The sequence below is a fragment of the Cucurbita maxima genome, unplaced genomic scaffold, assembly GCF_002738345.1.
Source record: "Cucurbita maxima cultivar Rimu unplaced genomic scaffold, Cmax_1.0 Cma_Scf00029, whole genome shotgun sequence".
Lineage (NCBI taxonomy): Eukaryota > Viridiplantae > Streptophyta > Magnoliopsida > Cucurbitales > Cucurbitaceae > Cucurbita > Cucurbita maxima.
Genome location: NW_019272045.1, coordinates 1,143,876 through 1,157,384, shown reverse-complemented (window position 1 = coordinate 1,157,384; position 13,509 = coordinate 1,143,876). Strand labels below are relative to the sequence as shown.

Here is a 13,509-nt window from a genome sequence, read left to right as displayed (position 1 = left end):
AAAAAAAAAAAAAAAAAAAAAACAAGAACCATCTCAAATCTCTACACTTCCCCACTTTCATCGCCTCCGTTCAACCTTTATTACTTGAAACGAGACTTCTTTTGGGGGGCGGAGGCCGGAGGGACTTGTACACTGAGTAGAAGCTTGCTCAAAACGCGCCGCCGTGTTCTTCTTGTTCATGTTGTAAGCGAACGATTGGAAGTGGGTCTGACCTAGAAGTTAAAGGTACCCCCCTAATACCCGAAACTTAAGAGGGTATCTTCATTTTCCATTTGCCGAATTGCAGGGTGCAGAAACATACAATCTTGTCCACAATCTGAAGCTAAGTTGTTAGAACAAGTCAAGGAACGATGCAGAATCTAGTTCAGAAACTTCTGCCCAGAACAACGTTCAAGCAAGTGCGTTTTCGTCACTCTTTTTTGTACCCCAGCTGCAAATAATTATCTATTTTTGTGTTGTTGAATTGAGTTCTTCTTCATATGTTGTAACCCAGTTTGTGATGCTGCTTGGTTTCAAAATCACTCGCTTTTTTCTCCAGAAATGAGCTTCTTGGGAGACATTTTACCCTTTTTTCAATATAATTGTAGAAGTTCTTTCATATATCGGTGTTGGATGGAATTTGATCTTTTATAATTTTTAGGGGAGGAGTTTTCTATGCTTGTTGGTTTGTTGTGCAAAGCTTTAGGCTCAATCCTCCACTCGAACAAAGTACACCATAGAGCCTCCTCGGAGGCCTATGGAGCCCTCGAACAGCCTCCCCTTAATCGAGGCTCGACTCCTTCTCTCGAGTTTTCGAACAAAGTACACCCTTTGTTCAATACTTGAGTCACTTTTGACTATATCTTCGAGGCTCACAATTTCTTTGTTCGACATTTGAGGATTCTATTGACATGGCTTAGTTAAGGGCATGACTCTGATACCATGTTAGGAATCACGAACCTTCACAATGGTATGATATTGTCCACGTTGAGCATAAGTTCTCATGGCTTTACTTTTGGTTTTCCCAAAAGGTCTCATACCAATGGAGATGTATTCCTTACTTATAAACCCATGATCAACCCCTTAATTAGCCGACGTGAAACTCCTCTTCTAACAACCCTCAACATCTATGGGCTCCTTTTCAAATTCCTTTTTGATAAGAATCTTAGAGACGAGCCTTTTATCTTAACTCTTTGGCTCTTTGGGTAATCCTGTCTCCCTTTTTTTTTAATTTTTATTTTGTATTTATTTTTTTTCAGCTTTGATTGACGAAAACTTCACCCCATTTTAACATAATCCTGTTTCAAGTCCTGAAAGTACAGAGCCTTCTAATTACTTCTTCAGATTTTGTTGATGTTGTTGTATTTTGGTTTGTAGGCTGTTGCTTTTCGGGCGTATTGTACTAATAAGATACTTGACATTGGACAGCCTACCGCTTCATCTCATCCACAGGTTTGATACGACATAATGTATTGAGTCGATGCACTAGGATTGCCTCTATTATGGTTATATTTAATACTTATGGTATCATTTGTTAAAGTTTTAAGAAATATAGTCACTTAACTCCTGGACCTTGTAGTTGCTGAATGAAGGAGAAATTACTCCTGGAATAACTGCTGAGGAATACATTACAAGAAGAAAAAGGTTGCTAGAACTTCTACCACAGAATGGTTTGGCCATTATTGCTGCTGCGCCTGTGAAAATGATGACTGATGTGGTGCCTTACACGTTTCGACAAGACGCTGATTACTTATATATCACTGGTTGCCTACAACCTGGTGGCTTGGCGGTTATGAGTCATGAATTTGGATTATGCATGTTCATGCCCGAAACAAAGCCTTATGTATGTCTGGTCTTGTTTATTTTATAAAAATGTTCTTGTGTGCACATCTGCATTTCTTTTCGTTTTTCGTGTATTCACTTGGTAATGGCATCATTTTCTCCTCCTCATTGGCTACTTTAGGAGTACATCAATAAGGAGATAATGAACAAATATGATGGGAAAAGATGGGCAAGAAGGATCAAAGATTACCAAACCAAATTAGGTTTGCTCCGCTACATAAAACAAACTCGACACATGGAAGGAAAAAATGAGACCTTGGAATGTATTTACGAGGACTGTGATTAGGGGACTCTTTGAATCAATATAGGAACTATGAGATTCCACATCGGTTGGAGAGGAGAACAAGACATTCTTTGTAAGGGTGTGGAAACCTCTCCCTAGTAGACATATTTTAAAAACATTGAGGGGAAGTCCGAAAGTGAAACCCCAAAGAGGACAATATCTGTTAGCGGTGGGCTTGAGTTGTTACAAATGGTATTAGAGCTAGACACTGAGCGAGGTGCCAGCGAGGAGGCTGAGCCCCGATGGGGGTGGACACGAGGCGGTGGACTTGGCTTGGGTTGTTACATTTTTCCTATCAATTAACCTAAATGAACTTTGTTTTATGAATGTTATGTAGCAACCAAGTTCTTCTGCTTGTGTGGCATTATGTTGGCTAATTTCATAAGAATACAACAAGTTGATTATGGGAGTGGATGGCATTTTTTCACATTTTTATGGGTAGTCGGTCTGAAGATTTTTCATCTTGTTCTTCTGCTTGTGTGGCATTATGATGGCTTGTTTGATTATATCAGGATGTTCTTTGGCAAGGGAAAATTGCAGGAGTTGATGCAGCATTGGAATTTTTCAAGGCTGATCAAGCATATCCAATGACAAAATTGCGTGAAGTAAGTTAATTTGAAGGAGATTTATTGTTCCATCTTTTAATATGATTATGGTGGAAACATACTGATGCGACCAGCATCGTTCATGAGTTTGTGTCGAAAATTCTGAATTTAAACGCTGGTTTATATGTACTTTTTTCATTTGTTTTAATGAAAAGGTTTCGATTCTTGTTTTTTTCGAAAAAAAACTGGTCTTTGTGGAATTGAATGAAGCATTCTCACTGTTCATGAAGTCCTCTAAATATTTCTGTATTTGATTACAGATCCTTCCAGATATTATTAGAAGGTCCTCCAAGTTGTTTCATAATTCGAACACTGCGACTTCAACTTATTTGGATTTAGAGGCCTTTCGAAAAGCGGCAGAGAATAACTGTGTGAAAGATATTTCACTTTTTACTCACGAATTGCGGTTAATAAAATCAACAGCAGAGCAGAAGTTAATGAGGGATTCCGCTTCAATCGCCTGCCAGGTACCTCCAAGCCTTTTGTTGCTTATAGGGGATGGTGTTTCATCCTGAATAGTTACGTTTTCGCATGGTTCTCCCGTAGTTCATGGCCTTTATGAGCTTCTTTCCGGCTGGTGGTTTAAAGAGAAAGCTAAGATTTTGTGGTTGAATGCTTTGTTGAGGATTGTTGGGAGGGAGTTCCACATTGGCTAATTTAGGGAACGATCATGGGTTTATAAATAAGGAATACATCTCCATTGGTATGAGACCTTTTGGGGAAGTCCAAAGCAAAACCATGATAGCTTATGCTCAAAGTGGACAATATCATACCATTATGTTGAGTCGTTATTCCTAACATGGTATCAGAGCCATGCATTTAATTTAGCCATGTCAATAGAATCCTCAAGTGTCGAACTTGCTAGCTTCAATGGTGTAGTCAAAAGTGAGTCGTGTCGAACAAAGGGTGTACTTTGTTCGAGGGCTCTAGAGAAAGGGGTTGAGTCTCGATTAAGGGGAGACTGTTTGAGGGCTACATAGACTTCAGAGAAGGCTCTATGGTGTACTTTGTTCGAGGGGAGGATTGTTGGGAGGGAGTCCCACATTGGCTAATTTAGGGAATGATCATGGGTTTATAAATAAGAAATACATCTCCATTGATATGAGGCCTTTTGGGGAAGTCTAAAGTAAAGCCATGAGAGCTTATACTCAAAGTGGACAATATCATATCATTGTGGAGAGTCGTTATTTCTAACATGCTTGCAGAGCTCTTATTTGGGCTTTATGGAAAGAAACAAACTGCTTTTTCCGCAGATTCCGAAGTTTATTTATGAAACGATAAATGTTATTCTTTGACTCGAAAAAAAAAACCCTTCAACTTGAGGGAGGATTAATGAAATTTCATGATAATGCCATAACTATTTCTGCACCATGCTGTGTATTTTAGTTCTTACAAATGATGCTTACTGTTGGTTTTCTGGGTTCAGGCTCTTTTGCAGACGATGATTCATTCAAAGACATATCCTCATGAGAGTATGTTATCAGCAAAGGTAGAATATGAATGCAGAATGAGAGGTGCTCAAAGGATGGCGTGAGTACTCTTCATATTTTGATGTGTACCCGTTTCGAGATGTTTGCATTGTATTCTTAATATCAGTATGCTGATTCGATAGGCGACATTAAATTATGCAAAGTTCTTCAACTGATTTTCAATTTTCTTTCTCTGTACAGATTTAATCCTGTGGTGGGTGGTGGGTGTAATGGTAGTGTTATACATTATTCTCGAAATGATCAGAAAGTAAGTGTATTTACTTGTGGTGCCTAAGCTTCACTATTATGAAGGATGAAAAATATATGAACTTTCGTACGTATATACGTGAAAAATGCAGGTCAGAGACGGGGATTTTGTTCTAATGGATGTAGGATGTGAATTGCACGGTTATGTCAGTGATCTTACTCGTACCTGGCCGCCTTGTGGAAAGTTTTCTGCCACTCAGGTATTGTTTCTTTATCTCAGCCATTTCTTGTTTTCCCGAGTTCTGATGATCTTTTCTATGTTTGCTTTTGTGAACGTGAAAGTCTTTTGTTTGGATAGACCACCATGCTAACTACCATCACTACTCTTTAAGCAATGGTTATGTGTGTGAGATCTCACATCGATTGGAGAGAGGAACGAGTGCCAACGGGACACTGGGCCTCGAAGGAGAGTGAATTGTGAGATCCTACATCAGTTGGAGAGGGGAACAAAACATTCTTTATAAGGGTGTGGAAATCTCTCCCTATCAGACATATTTTAAAAACCTTGAGGGAAAACCCAAAGAGGACAATATCTGCTAGCAATGGGCTTGAGCTATTACAAATGGTATCAAAGCCAAACACTGGGCGGTGTGCCAATGAGGATGCTAAGCCCCGAATGGGGTGGACACCAGGCAGTGTACCAACGAGGATTCTGGGTCATGAAGGGGGTGGATTGTGAGATCCCACATCGGTTGGAGAGGGGAACTAAGCATTCTTTATACGAGTGTGGAAACCTCTCCCTAGCAAACGTATTTCAAAAGCCTTGTGGGAAAGCCCGAAAGGGAAAGCCCAAAGAGGACAATATCTGCTAGCGGTGGACTTGGACCTTGGTTCATTTTTATATACATAAGCATTTCTTTAAGCATCCGATCTTGTTTTTTTCTATTGGATCCTACCTTTCTTTCTTACATTCTTTTTTGTGTCCCTCAATTTGCTTGGTTGAATGTATCTCAGGAAGAGCTTTACGAGCTTATACTACAAACAAACAAGGAATGCATAAAGCTTTGCAAACCTGGCGCTACTATATTGGAAATTCACAACTACTCGGTAAGTTTGGTGTTTTTATTCATTGTTCAACACCTCTAGAGGAAGCTTACATAGTCTTTCTAAAGTTTTTTTTGTAGCTATTTTCAATTTCTTCCATTTTGGTCGGTTCCTCGATTAACAAGCTCACACGGTAACTGAAAAACATCACGACCCTTCTCATATTCTACACTTATGCAGGTGGAAACGCTCCGAAAGGGCTTCAAGGAGCTTGGGATTTTGCAAAACTGGAAAAGCGATTTCTATCACCATCTAAATCCCACTTCTATAGGTTCTTTTTACCTTCTATAAGGACTTCTTTTTAGTGTTATGCTACCTTTTTTCTTCACCAACGCATAGCTTCATCATTTACTTGATATCCATTCCTAATTGGCAACCTGAGTAACCTTTAATTTTTCTTTTGGATTCCCTTTCTTAGGTCATTATCTTGGTATGGACGTCCATGATTGCGCCAGGGTTGGTTACGACCGACCGTTGAAGCCAGGTGTTGTAAGTTTTGTTCCGATTCATTTGTATGGATACTGATTCTCACTTTTTCTGTCTTCCCGTCCCTTCACGTGCACACGTTTATCCCATCTGTTGCTGTTGTGAGCTTAAAATCGAACGGTACAACTTTTGCTTGTTACAGTAGACATACTAGAATTTTTCAGTTACAATGTCATTTGTCAAGTATAATAGAGTATTCCCATTCTTTAGAGACAAGTTGAATATCGGTGCACTGGGATTTGTAATGCTAACAATGAATTTGTAACGGCCCAAGCCCACCGCTAGCGGATATTGTCCTCTTTGGGCTTCTCTTCAAAGTTTTTAAAATGCATCTGCTAGGGAGAGGTTTCCACGCTCTTTAAAGAATGCTTTGTTCTCTTCACCAACCGATGTGGGATCTCACAATCTACCCCCTTCGGGGTCCAGAGTTCTCGCTGGCACTCGTTCCCTTCTCCATCGATGTGGAACCCCCCAATCCACCTCCCTTCGGGTCTCAACCTCGTCGTTGGCACATCGTACGGTGTCTAGGTTTGATATCATTTGTAACTGTCCAAGCCCACCGCTAGCAGATATTGTCTTTTTTTGGACTTTTTCTCTAGGTTTTTAAAATGCGTCGGTTAGAGAGAAGTTTCCACACCCTTATAAACAATGCTTCGTTCTCCTCCCCAACCGATGTGGGATATCGTGTTTGGATGTTTATTTTAAATTCAATTTCTAAGATCTTATTGATTCATTGCAGGTAATAACAATTGAACCTGGAGTTTACGTCCCATCCTCTTTTGAAGGTTCAGAGAGGTAAATTAACCACATAGGATTGTGTTCTTCAATTTTGTAACTCTCATCTTTTGTTGTACTTTTTTCGACAAAATTTTCTCACTAGAGAATGTACTCGGCAGGTTTGCTGGTATCGGGATTAGGATCGAGGATGAAGTCCTTATAACCGAATCAGGTCATGAGGTATGTGGTTCGAGTCTGAGTTTTTTATGGGTGGTTCTGGTCATATTTTGGCTCAGTTATCATATTGGCCCCAATGGCTATTGATACTATTTCCTGAATAGTGCAAGTTGGGTTGAACTTATGCTGCTATGAATTTCAAATATATCGTATGTTTTAATGATGACATAGACTGAAAATGGCCGGTAGACCTTCTCATACATTGTATGCTATAGAGCTGGTGTTCCCGACTGTAACGACCCAAAACCACCGCTAGCAGATATTGTCCTCTTTGGGCTTTTCCTTTGGAGTTTCCCCTCAAGGTTTTTATAATGCTGTCTATTAGGGAGAGATTTCTACACCCTTATAATGAATGTTTCGTTTTCCTCCCCAACCAATGTGGGACCTCACAACCCATCCCCTTCGGGGCCTATCGTCCTTGTTGGAACTCATTCCCTTCTCCAATCAATGTGGGACCCCCAATCCACTCCCCTTCGGAATCCAGTGTTCTTGTTGGCACACCACCTCGTGTCCACCCCCTTCAGGGCTCAACCTCCTTTCTAACACATCGCCCGGTTTTCTGCTCTGCTACCATTTATAACAGCTTAAGTCCACCGTTAGAAGATATTGTCCTCTTTGGACTTTCCTTTCTAGGTTTTTAAAACGCTGCTAGGGAGAGGTTTCCACTCCCTTATAAAGTATGTTTCGTTCTCCACTCCAACTGATGTGGGATCTCACACAAGTGTTCTTAGTTTGATTATATATTACAATGTCTGGTTCTGAAATCAATTTGTTTTTCCTCTTATATACTTGGGAATGAATCAGTGGGTTATACTTTCTTGTCTCAGGTCCTCACAGGTTCAATCCCAAAAGAAATTAATCAGATAGAATCATTGCTGAACAACTTTTGCTTTGGATCTACGATGCACGGCTTAAATTTTATGAAAGCTTCAACCAGTTGATCAAATGTACACTCAGCAATGGAATTCCTGTATCTCTGAGAATCAAGACTAGAAAGAGGCTTACAGGCAGCGATCGGGTTAGTGTTCATTCAATTCTTTAGGTCGAAGTCCCGTTTGATAACTGATTGATTTTTTATATTAAAAAAAACAAACGATTATCAAAACGGGGTAGAAATGTTTTGAGTGTTTAATAATATGGTGGAATGCAAGACAATGATATGATATCCAAAGCAGTACTCGAGTCAGGGTCAGATAGGTAGGGATTATAACTTGGTGTTAGTGATGTGCAAATGTGGGCTATGCTCGAATGATGGTGAGATGATGAGTGTGGATCTTTTGCCAATTTAGGAAACAAACTCATCGTCGTTGCTATTGAATTGATGACATTGCTCGAGTATCGATGTTGAGATGCAAAGATTGTCAAGAGTTGCCTTGTCGAAAGATAGTAAAACTCACCGAGCATGCTTCCTTAAGTGGCTGAAGAGACACTCTCATCATCTCAGGCATCACCCACAGCACATCACTCATATTCCTGCCATTTCATTTCCACCTCGATACAAGCATCTGACTCGACTCAAGTATCGCTCGGGATCCCTTTCATTGTCTTCCACAACGACTATATTATCAATCACTTCTACAACTAGCCGTTTTTTTTTTCTTACCATCTTCATACATTAATTCCATTCACATGGTCATGGACAGGTAGGTTGGAGGTAGCAGCCGGTTGGGTTAGGTACATTCATTTCATTAAATTTTGCATTGGATATTTGTAAGAAGCAAGCAGAAATAGTTTGAAATAATGTTCATACATAATGTAATGTAATAATGTTCTCATGGATTGTATTTGGTTATGACTTTCAAGGCCATCTTCTGAACTTGATATCCAAAGTAATGCCCCATTGCTACTTCTCAGCTACTCAATTTGTTCATTTCTATCCAACATTTATCACTTCCAAAATCCCTAAAATAAAATGTTTTTAAAAATATTTTACGCTATGGTCAAGCTGCATTCCAACTTTGAAGACAATTAGCCTAGTTATGTAACAATTCAAGTCCACTACTAGCAGATATTGTTCGTTTTAGTTCATTACATACCGCCGTTAACTTTACGGTTTTGAAATGCATCTACTTAGGAGATGTTTCCACACTCTTATAAGAAATGCTTCGTTTTTCTCTCCAATTCATGTGGCATCTCACAAGTTACTTTTGCAAAACAAGTAACCTATGTGGAGAAAAACCAGGTTAAGAAGCTTACAAGAGTCGAGGCCAAGGAGCTCTTGCTTGGCTCTCAGCCTGCGAAATCTAAGTTCACGACCCACCCACCGGAGAAATCACGTTTCAAGTCTCTGACCAGGCTGTCGAGAAATTCCCGTGTTGGCTTTTCGAGGTTGAAGAACTCAAGAATGTGGAAGAGAAGAATAAGAACACAACAAAGAGTTGGAATACAAGTAAAACAGGTCTGATTTTAGTTCTTTAAGCTCACGAGAGACTCTTTCTGAAGTTTTTGATGTTCAGAAACACGGTAAGAAACTTACGTGTCGTAACCGTGTAAAACGAAGTGCGGGAATATATTATGTGAAATAATGTACAGAAAGATGTTCAGAGAGAACCCACAGATCAATATTCAGGTTGTCTCAGTTCTAAAATAAATCTATATGATTGATTGGCTGACAGAATCAGCTTGCAAAACAGGCAAGCTTTCAAGTTTCTGCAATCCTTTAGAACTTTGAACTAACTCTTATAATCATTTGCTCTAACCTATAGCTGTACAGTATATTAATCGAAGACGATCTCGTTCTTGAAAGAATGAAGTTACCTTAGACAAGGATCTGCGACCGAGCAGCACCGCGAGAGCATTTCTTCCTACCCGACTTGCTAAGTGCGCAAACGCATATCTCAAGAAGCTCGTAATCCTCCTCCCAGAACAAAGATGATGCGAGCTCTGGATTCTCAACCAGCATTTTTGATGTCAGGAAACCAGCAATTGTCCATGTTTGATAGAGTCGGGATTGCTTTCCAATGAACTTTCCTGTTCGAGTGTCGTAATATTCAGGCCAGCGATCGACTGCAATTCTCTTCTCAGCCACAGCCACTGCTTTCTTGGCCATTTCGAGTCTGCCCATCTTGATGCATGCCAGTGTGAACTGCAATAGACGTCGACTTAAAATCGTTATATATGATCAGTTTTGTGGCTTAAGATTACACAAAGACCTATCAGTTTTACATTACCTGCCAAAGAAGTGTTGGCCACGATCCTCCATTATGGTATGACCACGGGCTGAAAAAGATCAAAAAAAAAGTTGAGTATTGTATGGCAATCAAGTAAGTAGATACTCTATGCAGATACGCATATAACTTACGTGTTTTTCGGGTCACTGCCGGTGATTATGCGCCATTCCTCGTACTCCAAAGCAGGGTAACATATCTTAAGAGGCATATGACCCACGAGATCACTCCATTTAGCATCAATGAGATTTAGAATAGCTTCATTTTGTTTCGGTGTACCCAAAGACGAAACGATGGACCAAAGATTTCCGAGTGTAAAAAACCGAAAATCCATATGAGCTGGTTGGAGATTGCCTATGAAATAACCTCCTTCCTCTGGTACCCAGTCCATTAGCCACTGAGGAATTTGTTCGGGATAGATGTTGAATTTGTTAGTAGCATCCATGGAGTATTCTTCAGTCTTATAACGATAGATCTCATTGATCTTCTTCATATCGACCCAATAGTATTCTCTGATATGGAACGACAGAGCACTTAGTCGATTGTTAATGGCCCTCACCAAGTTCTTTGACCCGTCATTCACGGTGAGCATTTCGCGAGAACACCTTAAAGCTGAATAAAACAAGGCCTGCAGAATCAAGCTTGTTACAGATGCAGGTGATGAACTTAAATGCAGGATGCAAGCTCATGTTTTTCACTCGAACTCACTTGTATTTCAAGGGGATGTCCATGAATGCCCATTCGACGATCGATCATGCAGGAACCATCAGTGACCAACAGCGAAGGGAACATATCGAACCCATCTGTTAGACAGAGGTTAAGTATCATTTTCAAGCCAGTTTGGACATCCACCCTTTCTTGTAGAGAATAATCCCCGGTGATTTTTCCGTACGCCCGTAAAAGGATGATCCACCATAATCCTACCAAAGAAGAGCAAAGGACGATGACGATGAAGATCAAATGTTTCTAAACAGGGTACTCACTCAAAAGGAGAAATGTTTGGCTTCATGAATGAGAAAAACAGAAACGAATGACGTTATCATGTTACCTGAATCGACTGGTGCCACACGGCCTATGGCTGATTCACCAAAATCTGGATCCGAAACTTCTTCAAAATTATCGCCGTCAAGGGGAACGGTTCTGACTTTGAAGCTTGCAGGCATCAAGCCCTGTCCTGGACTGTAACAATCTACTGTTTTCTCCCAGCTCTGGAAAAAGAAAAGTCCTCAATTAAGAAAATCAGCAAAAGGCTTGAGTAGAACACCATGAGAAGCCTATAATCTTGGAGACTCGATACGATCTAACCATATGATGGGCTAGGTTTCGAATATTCTCGGATTCCTTGATCCAAAGTGGCTTACAATATGTGCTCTTTATTTTGAAAATTGACCTATATTTGTTAATACTCCAATGTCCAATCTTCGTGTGCCCTTTCGGAAAATAAAAGCAACCCAAAACAAACATAAATCCTTTCAAACCAATCGAGCCGTAAAACCGAAGGAACCAAAATCAAAAGGCTCACTGACTGCCAAATGCCAAGAAAATTATCTCACTAAAATTATACGTTCAAATATTAACAAGCTCCTGCGTTAACTGAATAATATCATGACCCTTCTCGTACTTACACTTATGCAGGTGGAAACGCTCTGAAAAGGCTTCACCAATGCAACGGTCTAAATCCCACTTCTATAGGTTCTTTTTACCTTCTATAGGGTCTTTTTAGTGCTATGCTACCTTTTTTCTTCACCATCGCAACGGTCCATCGGTTACTTGATATCCATTCCTAATTGGCAACCTGAGTAACCTTTAATTTTTCTTTTGAATTCCCTTTCTTAGGTCATTATCTTGGTATGGATGAACATGATTGCACCAGGGTTCGTTATGACCGACCATTGAACATAATAGACAACCCGTCGCTTAGTGTTGGTTTAAGGGTCCATGGAATTCCATATCATACATGCTCAAACAGAGCGATCGACATTGTGTAACTTATAAAAGATTAACAAATTTTAACACATGAAAATACTTAAGTACTAGAAATTGTAGGGACAAGAAACATAATATAAACATTAAGAAAAGGAAATGTATAACACAACCGATAAAGAACATGAAAAACGGTACCTGTAACTGTAAGGTATGAAGGAGAAAGTTCTTCACAATCTCCCCTTCTTTGTTCAGCAGGAACGCGAGAGCAGAGGGAACAAAGTCTCGAATGAAGACCTGATCATAATTCAATGGTTGCTTATCGGCCGGATCATTTGCAGCCATGGTCCCAACCGGACTTCCACAATACGTCACGACAACGTCACGTAGCAACCTCCAAGCCTCTTTCTCAATATCAGACTTCTCTCTTGTCGAAATAACGACCTTAGCGTTGTTCAAACCCTCTAAGTTCTCCTCATTTACATCTTCACTAACAATTTCTATCCTAGAATCTTCCTCTCCTACAATATTCTCATCCTTATCAATCTTCTCAACAACCAGAGGCTTCACATTCAAACCACCCTGAATATATATCTTCTCAAAGTTATTGTCATTCACATGTTTCTCAATCGACCTCGAAAAATCACGAACATTCGACGCAATTCTAGCAATTATAGACAAACCCCTTTTGGGTTTAGGGAGTATACTATAACTATAAGACCTCATAATTACCCTGGATTGGCCATAACTTAAACTAGCCACAGAAGAATTCTTGGTGCCATCTAAAATCCATTGAGACCTCGAGAAATGAAAAGGGTAAGAATTATATTGCCTAATAGAATGAAATTTGAAGCAAAAGTTCAAACAAGAATTATGAGGCGAAGTATTTAGGGCTTTTGCAGGTGAGAATCCAAAAACCCTAGAATTTCTACAGCTAATTAGAAGCCTACAAGAAGCCTTCATCGACGAATTATCAATCAAAGCAATCATGTTCATAACAATAAGAAATCAAATCGTGGAATATGAATAAGATTCAAGAACTTTACGCATAACAGTGGCGATTATCTTCGATTTCTGCGGCGAACTACGGAATCGAATTGAAAGAGGAGTTGGGATTGGTTGAAGAAGAATGGTATCTGAAATTCGGGAAGCAATCGAAAGGTTCGAGGAAAAGGGAAGGACGGCTCGTTTTATAGAGATGAAATTAACGAGAAAAATGGAGGTGAAGTTGTGTAGATCGTGGATTTTCGTGGTGGGTTTTTTTTTTCTTGAATTAGAACATTTTTATTTTTTATTTTTGATATTTTTAACAAATCTATGAACCTTGTTCTTCGGGCAAGAATTCATTTCAAGATAATTTTTAGATTTCTTTACATTTCAAGTGTGCTTTCACCATGACAATTCACTCAATCAAGTTTTAGCCTTAAGATTTTTTCTTAAAAAATCATTTTTTTTTAATTTTTTAATTTTTTTTTTTTTTTTTTTTTTTT

The 13,509-nt window shown here is 39.5% G+C and overlaps 2 protein-coding genes across 5 annotated transcripts; one reads left to right on the top strand and one right to left on the bottom strand.

Annotated features, from left to right (window-relative positions):
* The first annotated feature begins 6 nt into the window (after nucleotides 1-6).
* Nucleotides 7-8,786, top strand: LOC111465520 (intermediate cleaving peptidase 55, mitochondrial). 4 transcript variants are annotated; one of them, XM_023109931.1, is made up of 16 exons: nucleotides 7-183; nucleotides 287-398; nucleotides 1,357-1,431; nucleotides 1,559-1,822; nucleotides 2,617-2,709; nucleotides 2,970-3,176; nucleotides 4,136-4,239; nucleotides 4,380-4,446; nucleotides 4,538-4,645; nucleotides 5,400-5,492; nucleotides 5,670-5,760; nucleotides 5,908-5,978; nucleotides 6,715-6,770; nucleotides 6,872-6,932; nucleotides 7,757-7,947; nucleotides 8,573-8,786. In XM_023109931.1, the coding sequence occupies exons 2-15, from the start codon at nucleotides 351-353 to the stop codon at nucleotides 7,868-7,870; spliced, it is 1,452 nt and encodes a 483-aa protein (XP_022965699.1). In that variant the 5' UTR covers nucleotides 7-183; nucleotides 287-350; the 3' UTR covers nucleotides 7,871-7,947; nucleotides 8,573-8,786. The 4 variants fall into 4 exon arrangements, with proteins under 4 accessions (XP_022965699.1, XP_022965697.1, XP_022965698.1 ...); XM_023109929.1 differs by having other exon boundaries at nucleotides 7-201; XM_023109930.1 differs by having other exon boundaries at nucleotides 7-398; nucleotides 8,577-8,786.
* Nucleotides 8,787-9,401: 615 nt separating this feature from the next.
* On the bottom strand, nucleotides 9,402-13,275 carry LOC111465463 (alkaline/neutral invertase A, mitochondrial-like). Its single transcript, XM_023109851.1, has 6 exons — nucleotides 12,218-13,275; nucleotides 11,145-11,304; nucleotides 10,805-11,016; nucleotides 10,231-10,724; nucleotides 10,100-10,148; nucleotides 9,402-10,014 (listed from the first exon to the last, which is right to left on the bottom strand). Exons 1-6 carry the CDS (start codon nucleotides 13,013-13,015, stop codon nucleotides 9,688-9,690), a joined length of 2,040 nt encoding a protein of 679 aa, XP_022965619.1. The 5' UTR covers nucleotides 13,016-13,275; the 3' UTR covers nucleotides 9,402-9,687.
* Between the last annotated feature and the right edge of the window lie 234 nt (nucleotides 13,276-13,509).

What these genes read in the sequence shown, in the direction of transcription:
- LOC111465520 (XM_023109931.1), top strand. Translation starts at nt 351, where the DNA reads ATGCAGAATCTAGTTCAGAAACTTCTGCCCAGAACAACGTTCAAGCAA. An exon ending in CCAGAACAACGTTCAAGCAA is followed by an intron (nt 399 to 1,356) that starts GTGCGTTTTCGT and finishes TTTGGTTTGTAG; the next exon opens with GCTGTTGCTTTTCGGGCGTA. An exon ending in CCGCTTCATCTCATCCACAG is followed by an intron (nt 1,432 to 1,558) that starts GTTTGATACGAC and finishes TGGACCTTGTAG; the next exon opens with TTGCTGAATGAAGGAGAAAT.
- LOC111465463 (XM_023109851.1), bottom strand. Translation starts at nt 13,015, where the DNA reads ATGAACATGATTGCTTTGATTGATAATTCGTCGATGAAGGCTTCTTGT. An exon ending in TGTGGCACCAGTCGATTCAG is followed by an intron (nt 11,017 to 11,144) that starts GTAACATGATAA and finishes CTTCTTTGGTAG; the next exon opens with GATTATGGTGGATCATCCTT. An exon ending in GGCCAACACTTCTTTGGCAG is followed by an intron (nt 10,015 to 10,099) that starts GTAATGTAAAAC and finishes CGTCTATTGCAG; the next exon opens with TTCACACTGGCATGCATCAA.